Below are 16,350 nucleotides of genomic sequence, written 5' to 3'. Positions count from 1 at the left end.
TACCAGCCTCCCTGGAGAAGGAAATTAGTCCGGCATGAGCAGACAAAGTGGCTCCAATAGAGTATGTCTACTCTGCTGCTGGGAGGTGTAATTCCCAGCACGGGTAGTCAGACTCATGCTTGCTCAGCGCCAGCTAGTGCACTAAAAATAGCAGCATGGACACTGCGGCTCAGGTGGCAACTAGGGCTCTCAAGCCCACCCAACCTCCTGGGTCTCAGCTAGCCTGAGTCTCTGCCTGAGCCACAACATCCACACTGCTGTTTTTAGCATGCTGGCTTGAGTCCCTCTAGTGTGGGTCTGTTTCCCCAGCCTGGGAGGCTCACTCCCAGCTGCAGTGTAGATATACCCGCTGTGGCTGCCACTAATGCAGCATGCAGAAGTAAAAACAATCCAGTTCATACAAAGAAGAGCTGCTCTGTTTGTGTTCCGAGACAATGCGTGACGTGGTGCCATCCCAGCTGAAGCCAAACTGGGCTACACAGCAGCCATTTGATGAAGGGAGAAGAGTTGGTGGGAAGAAACAAATGAAGAGGAGGGGTGGGAGCGGTGTGGAAGGGAAAGGATAGAGGGAAAAGAGGGAGTGGATAAATATAGAGCTGAATCCTGATTACCTTAGTTATGCGTATAATCCCATTGAGCTCAGTGCCTCTGCCTGTGTGAGAAAGACAAGCTGGTTTTGTCCCATATAAAAAACTTAAAAACAGACAAATTTGAACTATATAGTTATAATTCCACCTCTGAGTTTGGGTGAGGATTGTGATGCCATAAACCACAGGGAGAAGGTTTGAGTGGTTTGTATATATCAGTGATACTCAGATTGAGGCTTGCCCGCTGTAAGTGGCTCTTTGCAGCACACAATATTAAAACACTCTGTGATATTTGTCAATATCACTTCTCACAGTAGACTAGCGCTCCATTGCCACCCTGACTTCTGTGCTGCTGCTGACACCCCGGGGCTGGCAGCCTGAGCTGTTAGCAGAGCCCCCCACATCCGGGGCTGGCTGCCGCCTCCTCCAGGTGAGGGATTTGGGGAGAGGGAGGAAGGAAAGCTCGAGCCCAGGCTGCTTCCCAGTGATGGATGGAGGGGCAAGAGAGGAGAGCCTGAGCCTGGGCAGCGGGGCTCTGGCTGTCCTCCCACATCTGCATGGCTCTTCTGCCTGAGTCCCAGCCACCCAGGGCTGACACCCAGAGCTCTTTTAAAAAAAAAACAAACCAAAAAAACACCGCTCGTGCCTCCTTTGACACATTCCTGCACTCCCTTGGGAGACCACCCCATAGTTTGAGAACTGCTGCTATAATCTAACACAGTAATGGGTTCATAGCTATGTGTGGGTTAATTCTGTCTTTATAGTAGAATTGCCTGGCTTCAAGAGCAATAGCTGTAAAATATTGCCGGACGGGAAGCGTAGCTAATGAGTGTGGTGTGCTGTGCTACAAGAGGTTAACTTGAGTAGCCAGCCAGAGTCTTGGGTGGCATCCTTGAGGTCATCCACATCAGACATGTATAAAAACATCAGCTGTAGACTGTTGTACTGCACTGTGTCTGCCCTTTTAATGGGACCAATAAATGACCTTGTAATTGTGGACCTGTTGGGGGGAAATTTCAAATGCACAAATGGAAGTTAGGTGTTTGACTCTCATTGACTTTCAGCTGGAAGTTAGGTGTCTTAAATGCCATTTGTGCCGTTGAAAAATCTCTCCTGTCATCATTTTTCAATCATCTAGACTTTTTTAAAAGACTCCAAGGAATTAATAAGTGTGGCATGTATAATCTTGATATTATAGTAACTAACTACATTATCGTTGGCACGAAGTTTCTGCATGTTTTGGTACGTTTATCTACATGTACTGACATGGCCAGAGACAGGATACCAAACTAGATAGAACGCTAGCCTGCTCCAGTAGGGCAGTTCCTCTCCATGGAATATCCCCAGAAAGGATGGTGTAGTGTTTAGGGTGCTAACCTGGGATTTGGGAGACTTGAGTTTGATTCGTTGCACTACTGCAGATTTCCTGTGTGACCTTGAAAATCAATAGGACTTTTTTTGGAAACGGGATATATCTTGAGGCACATAGGTGCTTTTGAAAATTTTACCATTAGTGTCTTTTTGCCTCAATCCCCATCTGTATAATGGGAATCCGAGGACTTCCCTATTCTATAGTGCTATTAGGAGATTGAAGATTGTGAGGCACTCGGATACTACAGTGATAGGGGCTGTATAAGTCCTATAGATAGATAGCATGTGCTGCTCTTAGAAGGGTCTGTTAGATTTGAGATCAGAGCATTGAAAGAATTGAGATCTGTTTATTCTCAGTTTAAATAAGTAACCTTTTCCTTTAAAGGAAAGGAAAAGTCAGAGGACATTGGCTTCTGTGAAACTCCTAACGTAGATGTTGAAGTCGTGTGTGTGCGTGTGTGTGTGCGTGCTGTTTACTGCCTTATGAATTCCTGTCTATTTGGATATAAAAATAAATATAGTTCTGTGTTCACCTCATCAAATCGGCCTTAAATTGGCTTGGAATTTCATTACTTATTGTCTTTAATTTACCAAAAGTTTATTATGACTCATTTTCAGCAATACAATAACAGCAGTAATATGGGTAGGTTGGTTTCTGAAGTTTCAATAGCAATCTATTAAAAATACAATGGTTTTGAATCTAAATAGGCTTTTTAAAAAAAACAACATGGTTTATTTTTTTTCTCTGGCCCCAATATGGAATTCTAATGTAAAGCCAGCTGAATGCTTCCTGCCCTTGTTTGATAAAAAAATGTACTTCCATTCATTGTTTCCATGCAACTTCCTATCCTTTCTACAGTAAAGAAGGTTAAAATCCAAGACAATTATGAGCTATCTCTGGGGAAAGGAACTATTTCACAACAAAAAGCATTTTTAAAGTTAGCCACAGCTTGAAATAATGAAATGAAATAATAAATAATGAAATAATGCAGTAGTTCTAGATTTGTTCATTTCTTCTTCTTTCAGTAGCCATGGATTTAAACACATCTTGATTGATTACTAACAAAAATGTCAAGAGAGAATATTACATTTTGTTTCCCCCATTAATCCCTGTTCAAATAACAGCCATATCCTATTTTTACATAGACTTCCATGTGACCGAATCCCATAGTGTTTTACAATCTTCATACATCTGGAAGTCAGCCATCACTGAAATGCATCCATGTCTAGTATGGACTATGGTTAATAGGACACAGCAACACTAAATAACAGTTTTGGTTAGAAAGAGACTATTAGATGCACTTAGTACTGTAGGGGGGAGCTTAGGCATGCACAGTAGAATAACCTAAATTAAAATTTGGTCACTGGAAACTTCGCTGATCCATAACACAAATGCTTAGTATGAATATTTTCAGTGATGAAGTCTGTAACACAAACTATTGTGTCTTTAGTTCACCGGCATTCAAAACAAAAGCTCTGCATGTTAGGATTATTTAAATGAAAAACAATCCATTTGGACTATACTGATTATTCAGAGAAAAGATGAATTCCTGAATGTTTCCTGAAAGCTCACTTGGGAGGAAGAGAGGAAGAGTATTATTTGGAGATGGAAAAGTACTAGGGGAAAAGTTCCCCGTAAACAGCATGTTACTGCAAAATCCAAAAAAGCAGAAAATTGAACCTTGACAGTTTTTGGTCATAAAATAAGTACAGAAAACATTGCATAAAATTTAGTATGGCACTTTAATAAAACATATAGTACATCTGTTTGGACTTTTTTTTCCCAGGTACAGATGTTTGTTTTCTAGGGTAATGTTGTATTTGTAATACTGTCATGAAGTTGTGCTCAGCAGATGTTGAGCTGAACAGGTTTCTCATTCATTCCCTGTGTTTTGTTTAATCAAATTACTATATACCTAAACAACTGTAGTCTCTTGCTAAGCTTGGTTTACAGTATATTGTTTACATTGGCTAACTTTCCTCTGCTTCAGCAGATATTGAACTGGACTTTAATGTATAATCAGGAACTAATTTGACCTGGTCTCTTATTCATAAAATTACTCCTTTATTTGTAATTTACTCCTTCATTAGTAACCATACCTTACAACAAAATCTGAGTTTTATCTGATAGTTATCTTTTTCAAATTAATCCTGAAGTATTCCAAGCACACCATTTATAATTTAATTAACCTCAGTTTTGCTTCTTGGCGGTGTGCACGCACACAGAAACACACACACAGAGGCAGAAACTTACTCTTAAAAAGTGGAAGGAAAAATTTCTAGTTCCAAAGGCAATTTGCATTTCCTGCCTAAGGGAAAAATGCCAGAGTATGCAGCAGTACAGAAGGTTAGATCACTTCTGCTGAGGCAGAGACAGTGGGCCGTATGGTTTTATCAGTAGCCAGGAATGAAGGGAATATTTCAAAAGAGGCATCAAAAATCCCTCTTCACAGGGAGAAAATCAGACGTGGGATTGTGCCGTACATAGTTACAATCCAACAAGAGAACAGCACACAACTTCTGCAGAAGGCTAGGATGATTCTGAATGGGCAGGTGGGAGAAGTCAGATACTTATGCTATACATGGTAAAAATCCTTTAAAAACACTACAGAAAATAAAGGAGGCAAATAGTATCTTGGTTAAACTTACATTTGACTTGCAATGCAATGTGAATGCAACAGAGTGGATTGGGCATTGCATGCAAATACTCTGGGATAGAATTGATCATAGTACAGAATAGGAATTAGTAAGGGTGATAATATTGGGATGAGGAGTGCATTCATTGGTACTCTGGTTGCATGCAGGATTGCTGAACAACCTGAAAACAAATCAGAGATTGGCATGTATCTTAATATGCTATTGCATAAATACACCAATGGGAAGATAATATACAGGCCAAATTCACTTTCTTGCAGAGATTAGGTGGTGTTGCATAGTGGGTTTTGAGTTGACAAAACTAGTCTGAGTTTGTGAACTTTTCCCCTTTGATTCTACACTTCTCCCTTGCCTCGGGGTAATTCAATTCAAAAGAACCACTACCGAAAATACACCTTTCTAGCTGAAGGTAATCTTATGCTAAATGTTGGCAATAAAAGAACCCCCAGAAAGTTAAGGTCCCCTAAGAGCAGTATATGTAGACTTGCATACGATATCTATGCCATTTATTATTTCAATAGAATGGTTTTTTTTCTCCTCCTTTTTCATGCTCTTTCTGTATTTGATTTTCTTTGCACATCATTTTCTCATTGCATTTTTCCACCCCCTCATTCTTTTCCTCCCATCTATTCTATGCAAAGTATGAAACCAGTAACATTTGAGAAACAGTCAAACTTCTGAATGTTCTGCCTTCAGATGGTTTCAGTATTACAGTAAACAAATACAGCTGTCCCTAATAGTTGCTTATCTCTACCCACCTGCCCTTTGTGGTTTTACACTACAGGTCGTATACTGCCCAATGTTTGGTGCAGCTCCTTTACATCGCCTGTGGTACATGTGTCTCAGAGTTTGCCTCCTTGCTTTACATCTACAGTTATTAGTGTCCTACTCATCTTTCCTCTCTGGAAAGACATGCTACGTGTGCTTCCAGAAATGTTGCTCAACTGCAATCCTGCTTCATGTGTGTTTTGACTTCAAATAAAATAGGATCTGGCCCAAATTCACTGACACTACTTTAATGTGTGAGGTGAATTGAATGTATAATACTCAAAACAGAGAACAAACACAAGTGAAAAGCTTTAGTTTTGTACAGCAGTGGCTCTCAACCTTTCCAGACTACTGTACCCCTTTCAGGAGTCCTGCGTAGACCCAAGTTTCACCTCACTTAAGCTTACAAAATCAGATCTAAAAATGCAAAGGTGTCTCAGCCTGCTATTACTGAAAAATTGCTTTACTTTCTCATTTTTACCATAAAATTATAAAATAAATCAACTGGAATATAAATATTGTACTTACGTTTCAGTGTATAGTGTTTATAGAGCAGTATAAACAAGTCATTGTATGACATTTTAGTTTGTACTGAGTTTGCTAGTGCTTTTTATGTAGTCTGTTGTAAAACTAGGCAAATATCTAGGTAAGTTGATGTACCCATGTGATGCCCCCCATATTCCCCCCCCCCCGGGTGCCACTTGGGACTGGGATACCACTGAGCCTGCCTGACCCACCAGCCTGGGTTCCCTTTACATTGTACTTCTCTGCAGCCTGGCAAGCCCTCCCTCAGACTTAAGACTGCACTTTACCAATACACATACACACACAGATGCTGAAATCAGCTCTGCATGGGAAGGCTCAGCTAAGGAACTACCCAGTACTCAAGTGCACAACCCACTGTGGAGGGTAAACCCAAAATTGTACTGTCTTGCACTGCACAGAGATCTCATGAAATTCGCCCCTTCCCTCAATGTGGAGGAAGATATGCAAAAGCTTTTGCCCCTCAGTAATGTTTCCCACACATTGGTCTTAAACAAAACAAAACAAGTTTATTAACTACAAAAGATAGATTTTAAGTTATTTATAAGGGAAAGCAAATAGATCAAAGCAGATTACCACGCAAATAAAACAAACACACAATCTCAGCTTAATATACCAAAGAAATTGGTTATAAGTAGCAAATTCTCACGCTAAATATTGTTTTAGGCAGATTGCAGAGATTCTTGAAGGCAAGCTGCACTTCCTTACAGCTGAAAACTCAGTTATTCCTTTCACAGGGTAGGCAACCTCTAGTCTGGGTTCAGCCCTTCCCCCCCTAGTTCAGTCTTCTTGTTTCTCAGGTGTTTCAAGCAGTCTTCTTTCTTGGGTAGGGAGTCAGTGAAGAACGAACCACAATGATGTCATTCCCCTGCCTTAAATAGCTTTAGCATATGGGGGGAATCCTTTGTCTCCCAGTTTGATTCCCCCATCCCGTTAGTGGGAAAAACAGTAGTAGTATTGTGGAGTCCAGTACCAGCTGACTTAGTCATATGTCCCTATAGGGCCACCACAGCAGTGACTCAGAGGCTGTTTGCAGCATCTCTAGGAAGGCTTCTCAGGAAGGCTCCCCAGTGGGAGATTAGCATCTTCTATGCATCCGAAGAAGTGAGCTTTAGCTCACGAAAGCTCATGCTAAAATAAATTTGTTAGTCTTTAAGGTGCCACAAGTACTCCTGTTTTTTTTTCTAAGACCTATGGTTCTCCCTAATGGCCATTCCCAACCACCCATCTAGACTGATTGTATTCTGACTAGTGGGCATTCCCCAAATGTAAACACATTTGTAAGAGATGCATAGACAATATTCCTAACTTCAGATACCAAAATGATACATGCATACAAATAAAGTAATCATATTCAGTAAATCGTTACCTTTCAGTGCCTTATCTTGCACAAAATACATCATAATTATGCCATACTCATATCATCATAATATTACTATGAAGAATATGGGGCATAATGCCATAACCCCTGGAAGACCTCTGTGTCCCCTGCCCCCATCTCCCCTCCCAGGGTACATGCACCTTGGTTGAGAACTACTGTTGTAGAGCAACTCCTGGGACAAAATCCTGCTTAATTTACATCCATAAGTAGTCTTGTAGAAATCAAGTTGTCTCCTTCACATGTTAAAGCCTACTCTGGGCCTACTCCGACACTTTCACTGGGCCTACATGTGAGATTTGTGTTCAGGATTTAATCCATGATAATGGCTGTGGAAAAGTATTGTGATATTTGAGATAGCATCCTCACAATAATCCCTTAACACTTTCAGGGCAGGTTTTTCAAAAGTGTTTTAATTGTTGGTTTAACTATACACCCACTGACATCTATGGCAGTATTGCCATTGATGTCAATTGGAGTGGAGTTAGGCCAGTGCTGAGCATTTCTGAAAGTCTCTCTGGTTTGTTAGTTTATTGCTCGACATGCACATCAGAATGGCAAAAAAGAGAAAATATCACAATTTAGAACAAAAGAAACAACAGTTATTTGATACCATAAAATCATTCCCTTTTCCCTCTCTTCCCTCCAAAAATGTTGGGTTGTGTGAAATATTTTTGATTTATTGCAAAAAGAAATGTAATTTGTTTTCAGTAAATTATCAGTTTAATATAATATAGCACAAACATCCATTTAGCTGTAGAAGCTATGTAAACAATTAAGATTGTTTGAAAGTAATCCTTGTTCTACTGCTAAGGAATAAGATAAGTTTTAGAGCATCCAGAACTTGCTTTTTACCTGAACCAAATGGTACTGGATCCTCAAAGGTTCTGGTTTAAATCTAAAAACTCTGGTGTTTAGGTGGGTTCTAAGTTAAGGATGAGAGACTGTCTGGCCATGTGTTAGTGACTGTAGATTTCCCCTCTCATTCGCTTGCTCCTTCTCAAAAAGATGGCTGATGGTGCAATTCTTTGTCATGGAGGAATATGTAACAGTAAATGGATCTCTCCATTTACTTACTTGTAAATACAATTTTAACACGCCTCTCTATCTCTTAAATGAGATGGCTAATTGTAGGTATTGCTAATTATCACTAACATAGGTAAAATTTCTTTCCTAATATAATTAGCAATATGCAGTAACAGAGATATCTAGAATTTACCATTTCATGTGGCCTGTAATCTAAGATGCTTGAGTGCATACACTAACTTGACACCGTTATTTGACTTTCCCTTATCCAGAGACTACCTAGCTGCCTTCCTCTTGCTGTTACTCCTGTTCCTTCACTCAGACACATACTCTTAAAAACAATAACTTGTGGTGTAATTCTTACTGTGACAGTTTCTTGGGTTTTTACTATCCAGGCACTTCAGAGCACAGTCCATGCCAACAGATTACCATATGAGGCAATGGAAACTGTGCCATTACCATCAGCAGAAAACCCATAAATCTTCAAAGAAATCTCATTTGTCCTGATAGTAAGTCATATTTGTATTACAGTACTGGGTTCCTTCTAAGAGGTGCCATATGGGAATAGTTCTCTTAAATTCAGTATAATTTTTTTATTTGAGTGAAGGTTCTTTTTTCTCTCTCTCTTATTGTTACTAATTCTTTAACGCTTTTCTTTCCTTGTTGAAGTTGAGTGATCTTAGATGTTGGGTTCCTAAGAGAAATTCTGGGTTCTAGGGGATATTGGATGGTTTTTTATCCCCTTACCTCACCTAGATATTCCCATTTTCACTTTGCTCCCACACGTTACTACTTGCTTTTTCTCACTTGGTTATCAGTTTAGTGACATTTCTTTAAAATTTGTTGTGTGTAATTTTGATGTGGCATAAGCAAAGCAATCCAAAGGCTCTAGTTTCCCAGGATGGGTCAGATAGGGTGGTCTATTCATAGCATAGAATAGTTTACATACAAGAAAGGCAAGTGGAAGTTTAATATTTTCTCTTTGAAAGAGTTGAAGTACTGAGGCCTTTCCCAGTTTCTTTGCTTTGGATCTCTCCCTGGCATATTAATACAGTGTAAATGCTCAGATAAATGTGCTCTTTCAATAAAAAGTCCTTGATCAAAGGAGAACATATAGGAGAATACAATCCCTTCCTGAGCTATCTGTGGAATGGTGTGTCTCTGTCTCCGCCCCCTGCATTGGCTATTTTTCATTAGTAATAAGTGGTGCAGCAGAAGTATATGAAAGATCTTTACTGAGTATCCAGAGTGGTCAGTGTTTCATGTTGAGGCTCTACAGAAGGGGAGATAGGAGCTTGGCCTCTGCTTGCATTCCTGAGCCCCCTAGTGATACATCAAATTAAGTCTCTCCTGAAACCTGACCCTCTTTGTCTAGTTCCATTCATCATGCTACAAACCAATAAAAAGTGCCACTAAATTACCACACACACCCAAGCCACTTCTTTGTACAAGTTTGTCACCTGGGCATATTTGGTTCCTGTTTGGACATTTAGGCCCACTTGGGATAGTCTTACCAGCAAAAGTATATGGAGTCTAGATATTAAAAGTGGTGAAGTCTAGCTAGATTCCCAAAGGCCTACAGAGCTGGTCTATAGTAATTTACATTACTTCAAAATTAACAGCTCAGAGATCCCTGGTGTTTCTGGACTTTGCTGTTTCCAGATGTTTTGAAACTTTTGCCTTTATGCAAAATGCCCAAATATGGAACATTCCCCATATGAAAATCAATTAGACTAAATCTGTGCTTTCCTCTAAGAAGTGTTGGATTCTGCTGTTGCAGTTTGCAGGCTCCTGCAGGGCCTTTTGGGATTCCTATGGAACAATGTTAACGTGCTTTGGAGCCTGCCATGCAGATTCACACAGTTTGCGGGAGTTGGTCACGCTTTTCTTCTGACAGAGCTGCAGAAGTCCCTATGGAAATATAACAAAACTATATTAGCCTATATTATTATTTGAATCAAATCCACCATAGTTATGAGTTGGTTTTGGGTTATAACATTGCCCCCACCCCATCTCTACCGTTTTTATTACAACAGAACACACGTTACTCATTAGGAGCTTGGGTGATATGGGAAACAGAGTGCTTAAATGATGTTGAATAAGTTCCAGATGTTAGTATCGAACAGAATTGGATCTATATTAAGGGCCTTTTTTAAAAAATTGCTATTTATTGAAAGTGGAAAAAATGTTTAATACAATTCTCCAACAGTTGTAACCCTGAAATATGTTGTGCTACATAGGAGTATATATCAGTTATAATGAGATTACTTAACCTGGTTTTCATCTTCAGAGGGCTTTGCAAACCATAACTAATTAATCTTTAGTTGCATTACAAGCTGGGATTTTTTTAAAATAAGAAAACTGTTAAAGAAATGGAACATGTAGTACAACAGCAAGACAGGTGAGTACAAACTCAACTTAAAATACATAGTCTCAATAGGGGTAAGTCTGTATTCTGTTAAACAGTGATAATGTCAAGTATGGGTGGTGTGTTAGCATAGTTGATGATAGTGAAGTAGAAAAGGGAAGGACAGGATGTGGGCATGTAATGAGAAGACTGGCAGAAATGGATCTAAAGCTTGTGCATGGCAAAACAACAGGAAAGTAAAGCTGAGACAGGATGAGGTGGTGGTTTTATATAAGGCTTCAGCTATGAGCAGGCTGTGCTGGGGAAGATAAATAAAATGATTAGTGGTATCACAGAGAGAGATTTTTATTTTTTTATTTTTGTAATTAATCTGTTTGGTTTTCCAGCATTATAAATTGTACATGTTGGATACGGTGATGAACGCAGTATAAGACCCTATATAGCAGTGGTCCCCAACCTTTTTGTGACCAGTAGCACATTCATGTTTTCAGAAGAGTGTGGCGGGCGCCAACAATTACTCACATACAGGGCTGGCTCCAGGCACCAGTGGAGCAAGCACGTGCCTGGGGCAGCACATGCTACGGGGCGGCATTCTGTCCATTCTGCAGAGTCGGAGTGGTTTGTTTTGTTTTGTTTTTGGGTTTGGGGTTTTTTGGCGCCAGTTCTGGGCAGTGCGGAGAGAAGCCAGGAGGACAGAGAACACTGGCGCCCGCAGCCTGCAGCCCCGGAGTTCTCTGTCCCCAGCAGGGGTGGGGCCCCGGCTTCTCTCCCCTGCTGGGCACTGGACAGGCACACATAAATGCCCTGGCGGGCGCCATGGTGCCCACAGGCACCACATTGGGGACCATTACTATATAGACAGGGTTGCAGGGATAACAGGACTTCTTTTATGAGAAGAGGATTGGCACCCTGTATGCAGTGCTAGAAAGAATTGCTTCAGGTCGTATTTAGACCTGGTGAAAATATATGGAACTACACGAAAACCTTAATGATTTCCATGGGATATTGGTTGTAGATGTGCAAACTCATGCCAGTCATTGCACAGTTCTCTGTTCATGTGATTTCCAGTGTTGCCAGATCAGAAGGAATTGCTGTTCCTGAGAATCTGAGAGCCCTAGAAAGCTTGGTGTAGCACCCAAAACAAATGCACATTGTTGTTACAGAAGTAAAGACCAGGCTGTATGATGGAGGGAAGGATGGGTGGATATTTTTAGAAATTAGTTAGGAGGCTCAGAAATATCCTGTTGGAAAGCAGATAGTTGATCTTCCTCCAGAATGTCACTAAGAAAAGTGCACACTTCTGTCAACATTGCTTCATCAACTTCACTTCTTCCTGCCTTCTTCCAAGAACCGTTTGGTGTGCACCCTTCACTTAGCCTGCCCTGCCCTTGATGCAAATGCTGGCTCAGATGAGCACCTGACAGTGCTTTAGGTAGAGGTTGCTGACTTGCCCTGTATTTTTCTTGAGCCTCTTCTTATGAATGAATTGTTCTACTGTTGCATTGCTTCTGCAGTTGGAAGAGAGGCTGGGTGACAGACCCCAAATCCATTCAGTAAATTGGCCAGCAAAAAGGAGCTCAAGTGAATGACCATTCCTTAATCCTTCTTTCATTCCCTTACCCAAGTATCTGGCATGGCATTTGGGAATATTTATTGTACAGCTCTGTAGACAGCAGACCCACCCCTGCGGCGCCTCCTGCTGGTGACTCCTGGGAATTAGCTTGTTCCAGCTCTGGAGCGCCCTCTGCAGGCCAGTGATTCACCTGTCCTTTGGCCCTATGTCCCTCCCACGACCCGGTGCCCTTTTACCTGGGGTGCTGCTCCCCAGCAGTAATCCCCTCAGTCTTAGGGTCTCCCCTCTCCGGGGAACCCCCACCCAGCCTCAGTATATGGATACTGCCAGTCATCGTCTAGCCCCCTGGGGCAGACTGCAGTATCAGCCCACTCATCACTGGCAAGGAGGGTTTGGGCCTGCTGCCTTGGCCTACCCCTCTGCAACCCCCAGTACCTGTTATCCCAATGCTAGGCTGCAGCCTGGGGCTTTCCAGGCTAGCGCTCCCCAGCTCTTCTACCTTTCCCCAGCCCTGCTTCACTCAGATACCTTGTGTCTAGCTACCTGCAACCAGGCCCTTCTCCCTCTACAGCTTGAGAGAGACTGTTTGGGCTTCTGGCTCACAGCCTTTTATAGGGACCAGCTGGGCCTGATTGGGGCTTGGCCACAGCTGAACCTACCTTCCCAATCAGCCCAGCTTAGTAGCTCCCAGCCACAACCTTCCCCCAGGGCTGTTTTAAGCCCTTCAGGGCAGAAGCAGGGTAAGCACCCTGCTACAAGCTCATATAAAACTCATTTAGCTGCAAGACTGATATGCTGCTGGTTGAGCTGATTGGGACGGGGACTGTCTCATTGCACTGTGTTTGTACAGTGCCTTGCACAATCTGGTCCTGGTCCATCAATGGGGCTCAAGGCACTATCATTATACCTGTACAGTAATAATAATAATATACTAATTTGTCAGTTGTATTATTGTTACTGATAACTACTTTTTTAAAGCAATAAAAGAAACAACATTCTTATTAGGCTTTCTTAAAGTATAGTATGTATCATTGCTTGAGGTCTGTATTTTTATTTTACGTGGCTGTATCATTTATTCTTGCTTAAAAAAATATTCAAAGTCTCCCACCCTTTCAGTGTTCATTCAGTGCTGTTGCCAAGCTTCTCATGTTGAGAGTGTTCTGTTTGCTCATCCTTTGCACTCCATGTCTGGGCAGGTGTAAATCATGCCTCAAGCAATGCCTTTAAAAAGCATGCCTGTCCTTTGGGAGCTGGCAGGACTTGTAGTATGCACCATTATAGAAACAGCCCCTTTCACGGGACAGGACATGCATGATCTAAGACATTGCAAAAATCTCATTGTTCTCAACACCTTTGCTTCCTTTAGAAAAAGTCTGTTTGAGAGTTGGATAGTTTCTTTTAAAATGATCAGTTGTGGACCTTACTTTTTATTTAATAAGCAAACTATGGGTCAATGCTAAAACAAGAATTAAAAAATATATACTTGCTGATTATACAGTTTTGGTCTGATGATCTTTAGTGATATGTAACTGCTTATGAACCATATACAAAAATCTGCAAAATGTTTCTGTTGGGGGGGGAGGGGGATTTTTTTTTCCATTTAAAAGTTTCTTCAGTGGAAATCGTTTTTTTCCTCCCTCTAGCAAATGTGTAGCAGGCTGAGATATCACAATTCTTCAAGCCTGTGCCCTGTCTTTTCTATGTATAATCTTTGAGTTGACCTGGCACGCATCTGGGCCTAATTCAGTGACCTTTGCAATCAAAAACATACTGTATCTGTTGTTATAATGGTGTGTTTGAACCATTTTGGAAAAGCAAAGCTGCTTTTCATAGATATTTGTCTTCCTTTAGTTTCCTGCAGATATAGTTTATATGTAAACTACTCCATACACACTCACTGTTGTGCTATCCTGCTATATCACATCACACTGTCTCAAATACAACATAAAAGCATGGCAATGATTATTTGAAAGGACATTGACTATGTTTTGGACTAGATAGCTGTTATCAGTTTAGATCATCATTGTCAGATTCAAAATAGACTTGGCAAACAACATTTCAGTTTGCCATGTGATAAATGTCTGCAGTAATGTGGCAGGGCACTTGAACTATGTTTGCATTATATAGCCACTCTACTTCAAAAGGAATATATATGATTGCGTAGTTATGTTTTCTGTTTTTGTCATAAAGATGTTTCACATAGACAAATAATCTGCATCTCAGGCAAACCAATCCCTCCCCCCTGTTTTTTATTTTTTTCATTCTTTTCTTTCTCAGTCCTTATTTCCTTCCTTACTTTCTTGTTGTACGGTGGACTTCCTACAATTTTGGGAAGGAGAGGAATACACGATTCAAATGAGGATTGTCAGAGAAATGAATTAAAGATCTAGCACCAAAAAGGAATGACAAAATAAGTAAATAAGCAAAGTAATTGAAACAAATTATTATTTATGATAACTAAAAAAGTTATTTCCATTATATATTGCAGATAACTAATTGAAGCCTCTGTTTGTTTGTGTTCCAATGGTTTTGTAGTCAAAAAGACAATTCTAGTTTAAAAGATGTCATTTACTCTGGTTCTTGTCTCTGAATGGTGTGTATCTGTGATTTCCTCTACAGGTCCTGTGCCTAGGAGTGAATGTGTGTTATCGGCTGTCAACAGTTCCCACCCAGTTCATGCCTTGCTGGAGAGCTTTACCGTCTTATCTGGTTGTGCAAGCAGAGGCACAATGGGCCTGCCGCAGGAGGTGCACATCCTCAACCTCAGAAATCCAGAGGAAGGTCTTGGCCATCATGAAAAAGAGGTAAAGGAGAGATTGAGCACTTTCCAAGCAAGAAAGTACCAAAATAGCAGTAAAAGGCTTTCTTTTAACATTAACTTGCTGAAGAAGGAGATTTCTTAAACATAAACAGAAGCACTACAGGGAAATGTAGGGTGTTTGCACTATCGCTGCCCGTCCATGCTTTGCTTGGTATAGGAACAAATCCCTTTGGTGTTCCAAGCTGTCATTCCATCCACAGTTTTCACAAGCAAGAAGTTCACTAACAAAAAATAGAATGAGGAATAAGAAACAGATTTTCATCTAGAGGAGGCCTGTATTGAATTGCCCATCTTCAGCACTAGATCATTTACCAAAATGTGTTGTAAATTATCACAAATACTTTCAGATCCTTGCCATGGTCTCTGTAAACAAATTCTTAAATTCAGATTCTTTTACCCTTGTAATACATCTTTAATTCTTAACTGCTAAGGAATGTAGTTCAGATAGCAACTATTGCTGACTATAGTAGTTCTTAAGCACAGCGCAATTACTTATGTAGGCTTCACTCAGATGGATTGGAGAGAACTTTTGTTCTAGCTGCTATAAGCAACAACAGCAGAAAACTCTTGATGTTAACTTGTGCAGTACTGTTGTTTACTCTGAAAACACATCAAAACAGACTGCTGAAGTGGAAAGAAAACATTTCATGTCAGGACAGCTCAGCTCCCTAACTCTTGTACTTACAACACTACACCCCAAAAAACCCAACAACAACAACAAAAAACAAAGCAAAAGAAATCCCAAACCACTACTGCTGCCTGTGAAAGCACCATGTATATATACAATTAACTGAATTGGTAGCATTAGAAAAAGAAATAGATCCAGTGGGAGAAAACTTATTACTTAGAGGCCTGTGCTTAAAAGAATGTTAAAGTGTACTGACTTCTAATATATAGGGTCGTAGACTGTCACCTCTGAAGTGAGTAGAAATCTTGCCACTGACTTCAACGGGAGCGTGACTGCTGAGCCCAGGCTGTGGTATCAGTGGAATGTATATTGTATGTTCCAACTGAAATTTCAACTGTTGTTTACACAGTCTGAAAATTCCAGATTATGATGGAAAGGTGATTCATTATCTTTTCAGTAGACATCCTCACTGGCTGCCCTCAGCCACACATGTGCGATCTGCTTCAGACTAACCATCCTGCAACAAGTACAGATATAATACCAGTCCTGCTAGGAATGGGCAAGAGAAGTAGAGCTGCTTTGGTGTAGCATTTTTAGAATTCATAAAGTATTTACAAACTACTCTGAGTGCA

The 16,350-nt window shown here is 40.7% G+C and overlaps 1 protein-coding gene across 12 annotated transcripts in view; it reads left to right on the top strand.

Annotated features, from left to right (window-relative positions):
- Positions 1-16,350, top strand: part of TGFBR3 (transforming growth factor beta receptor 3) — a 184,620-nt gene that overhangs the window by 70,545 nt on the left and 97,725 nt on the right. For all 12 annotated transcript variants that reach the window (XM_045026560.1, XM_045026571.1, XM_045026568.1 and 9 more), the window contains exon 3: positions 14,889-15,073. In XM_045026560.1, the coding sequence (XP_044882495.1) occupies positions 14,889-15,073 (185 nt within the window). The remainder of the gene's footprint in view (positions 1-14,888; positions 15,074-16,350) is intronic.

The sequence above is a fragment of the Mauremys mutica genome, chromosome 8 (genome assembly GCF_020497125.1).
Source record: "Mauremys mutica isolate MM-2020 ecotype Southern chromosome 8, ASM2049712v1, whole genome shotgun sequence".
NCBI classification, from domain to species: Eukaryota; Metazoa; Chordata; order Testudines; family Geoemydidae; genus Mauremys; species Mauremys mutica.
This window is presented reverse-complemented; position numbering and strand designations above follow the sequence as displayed.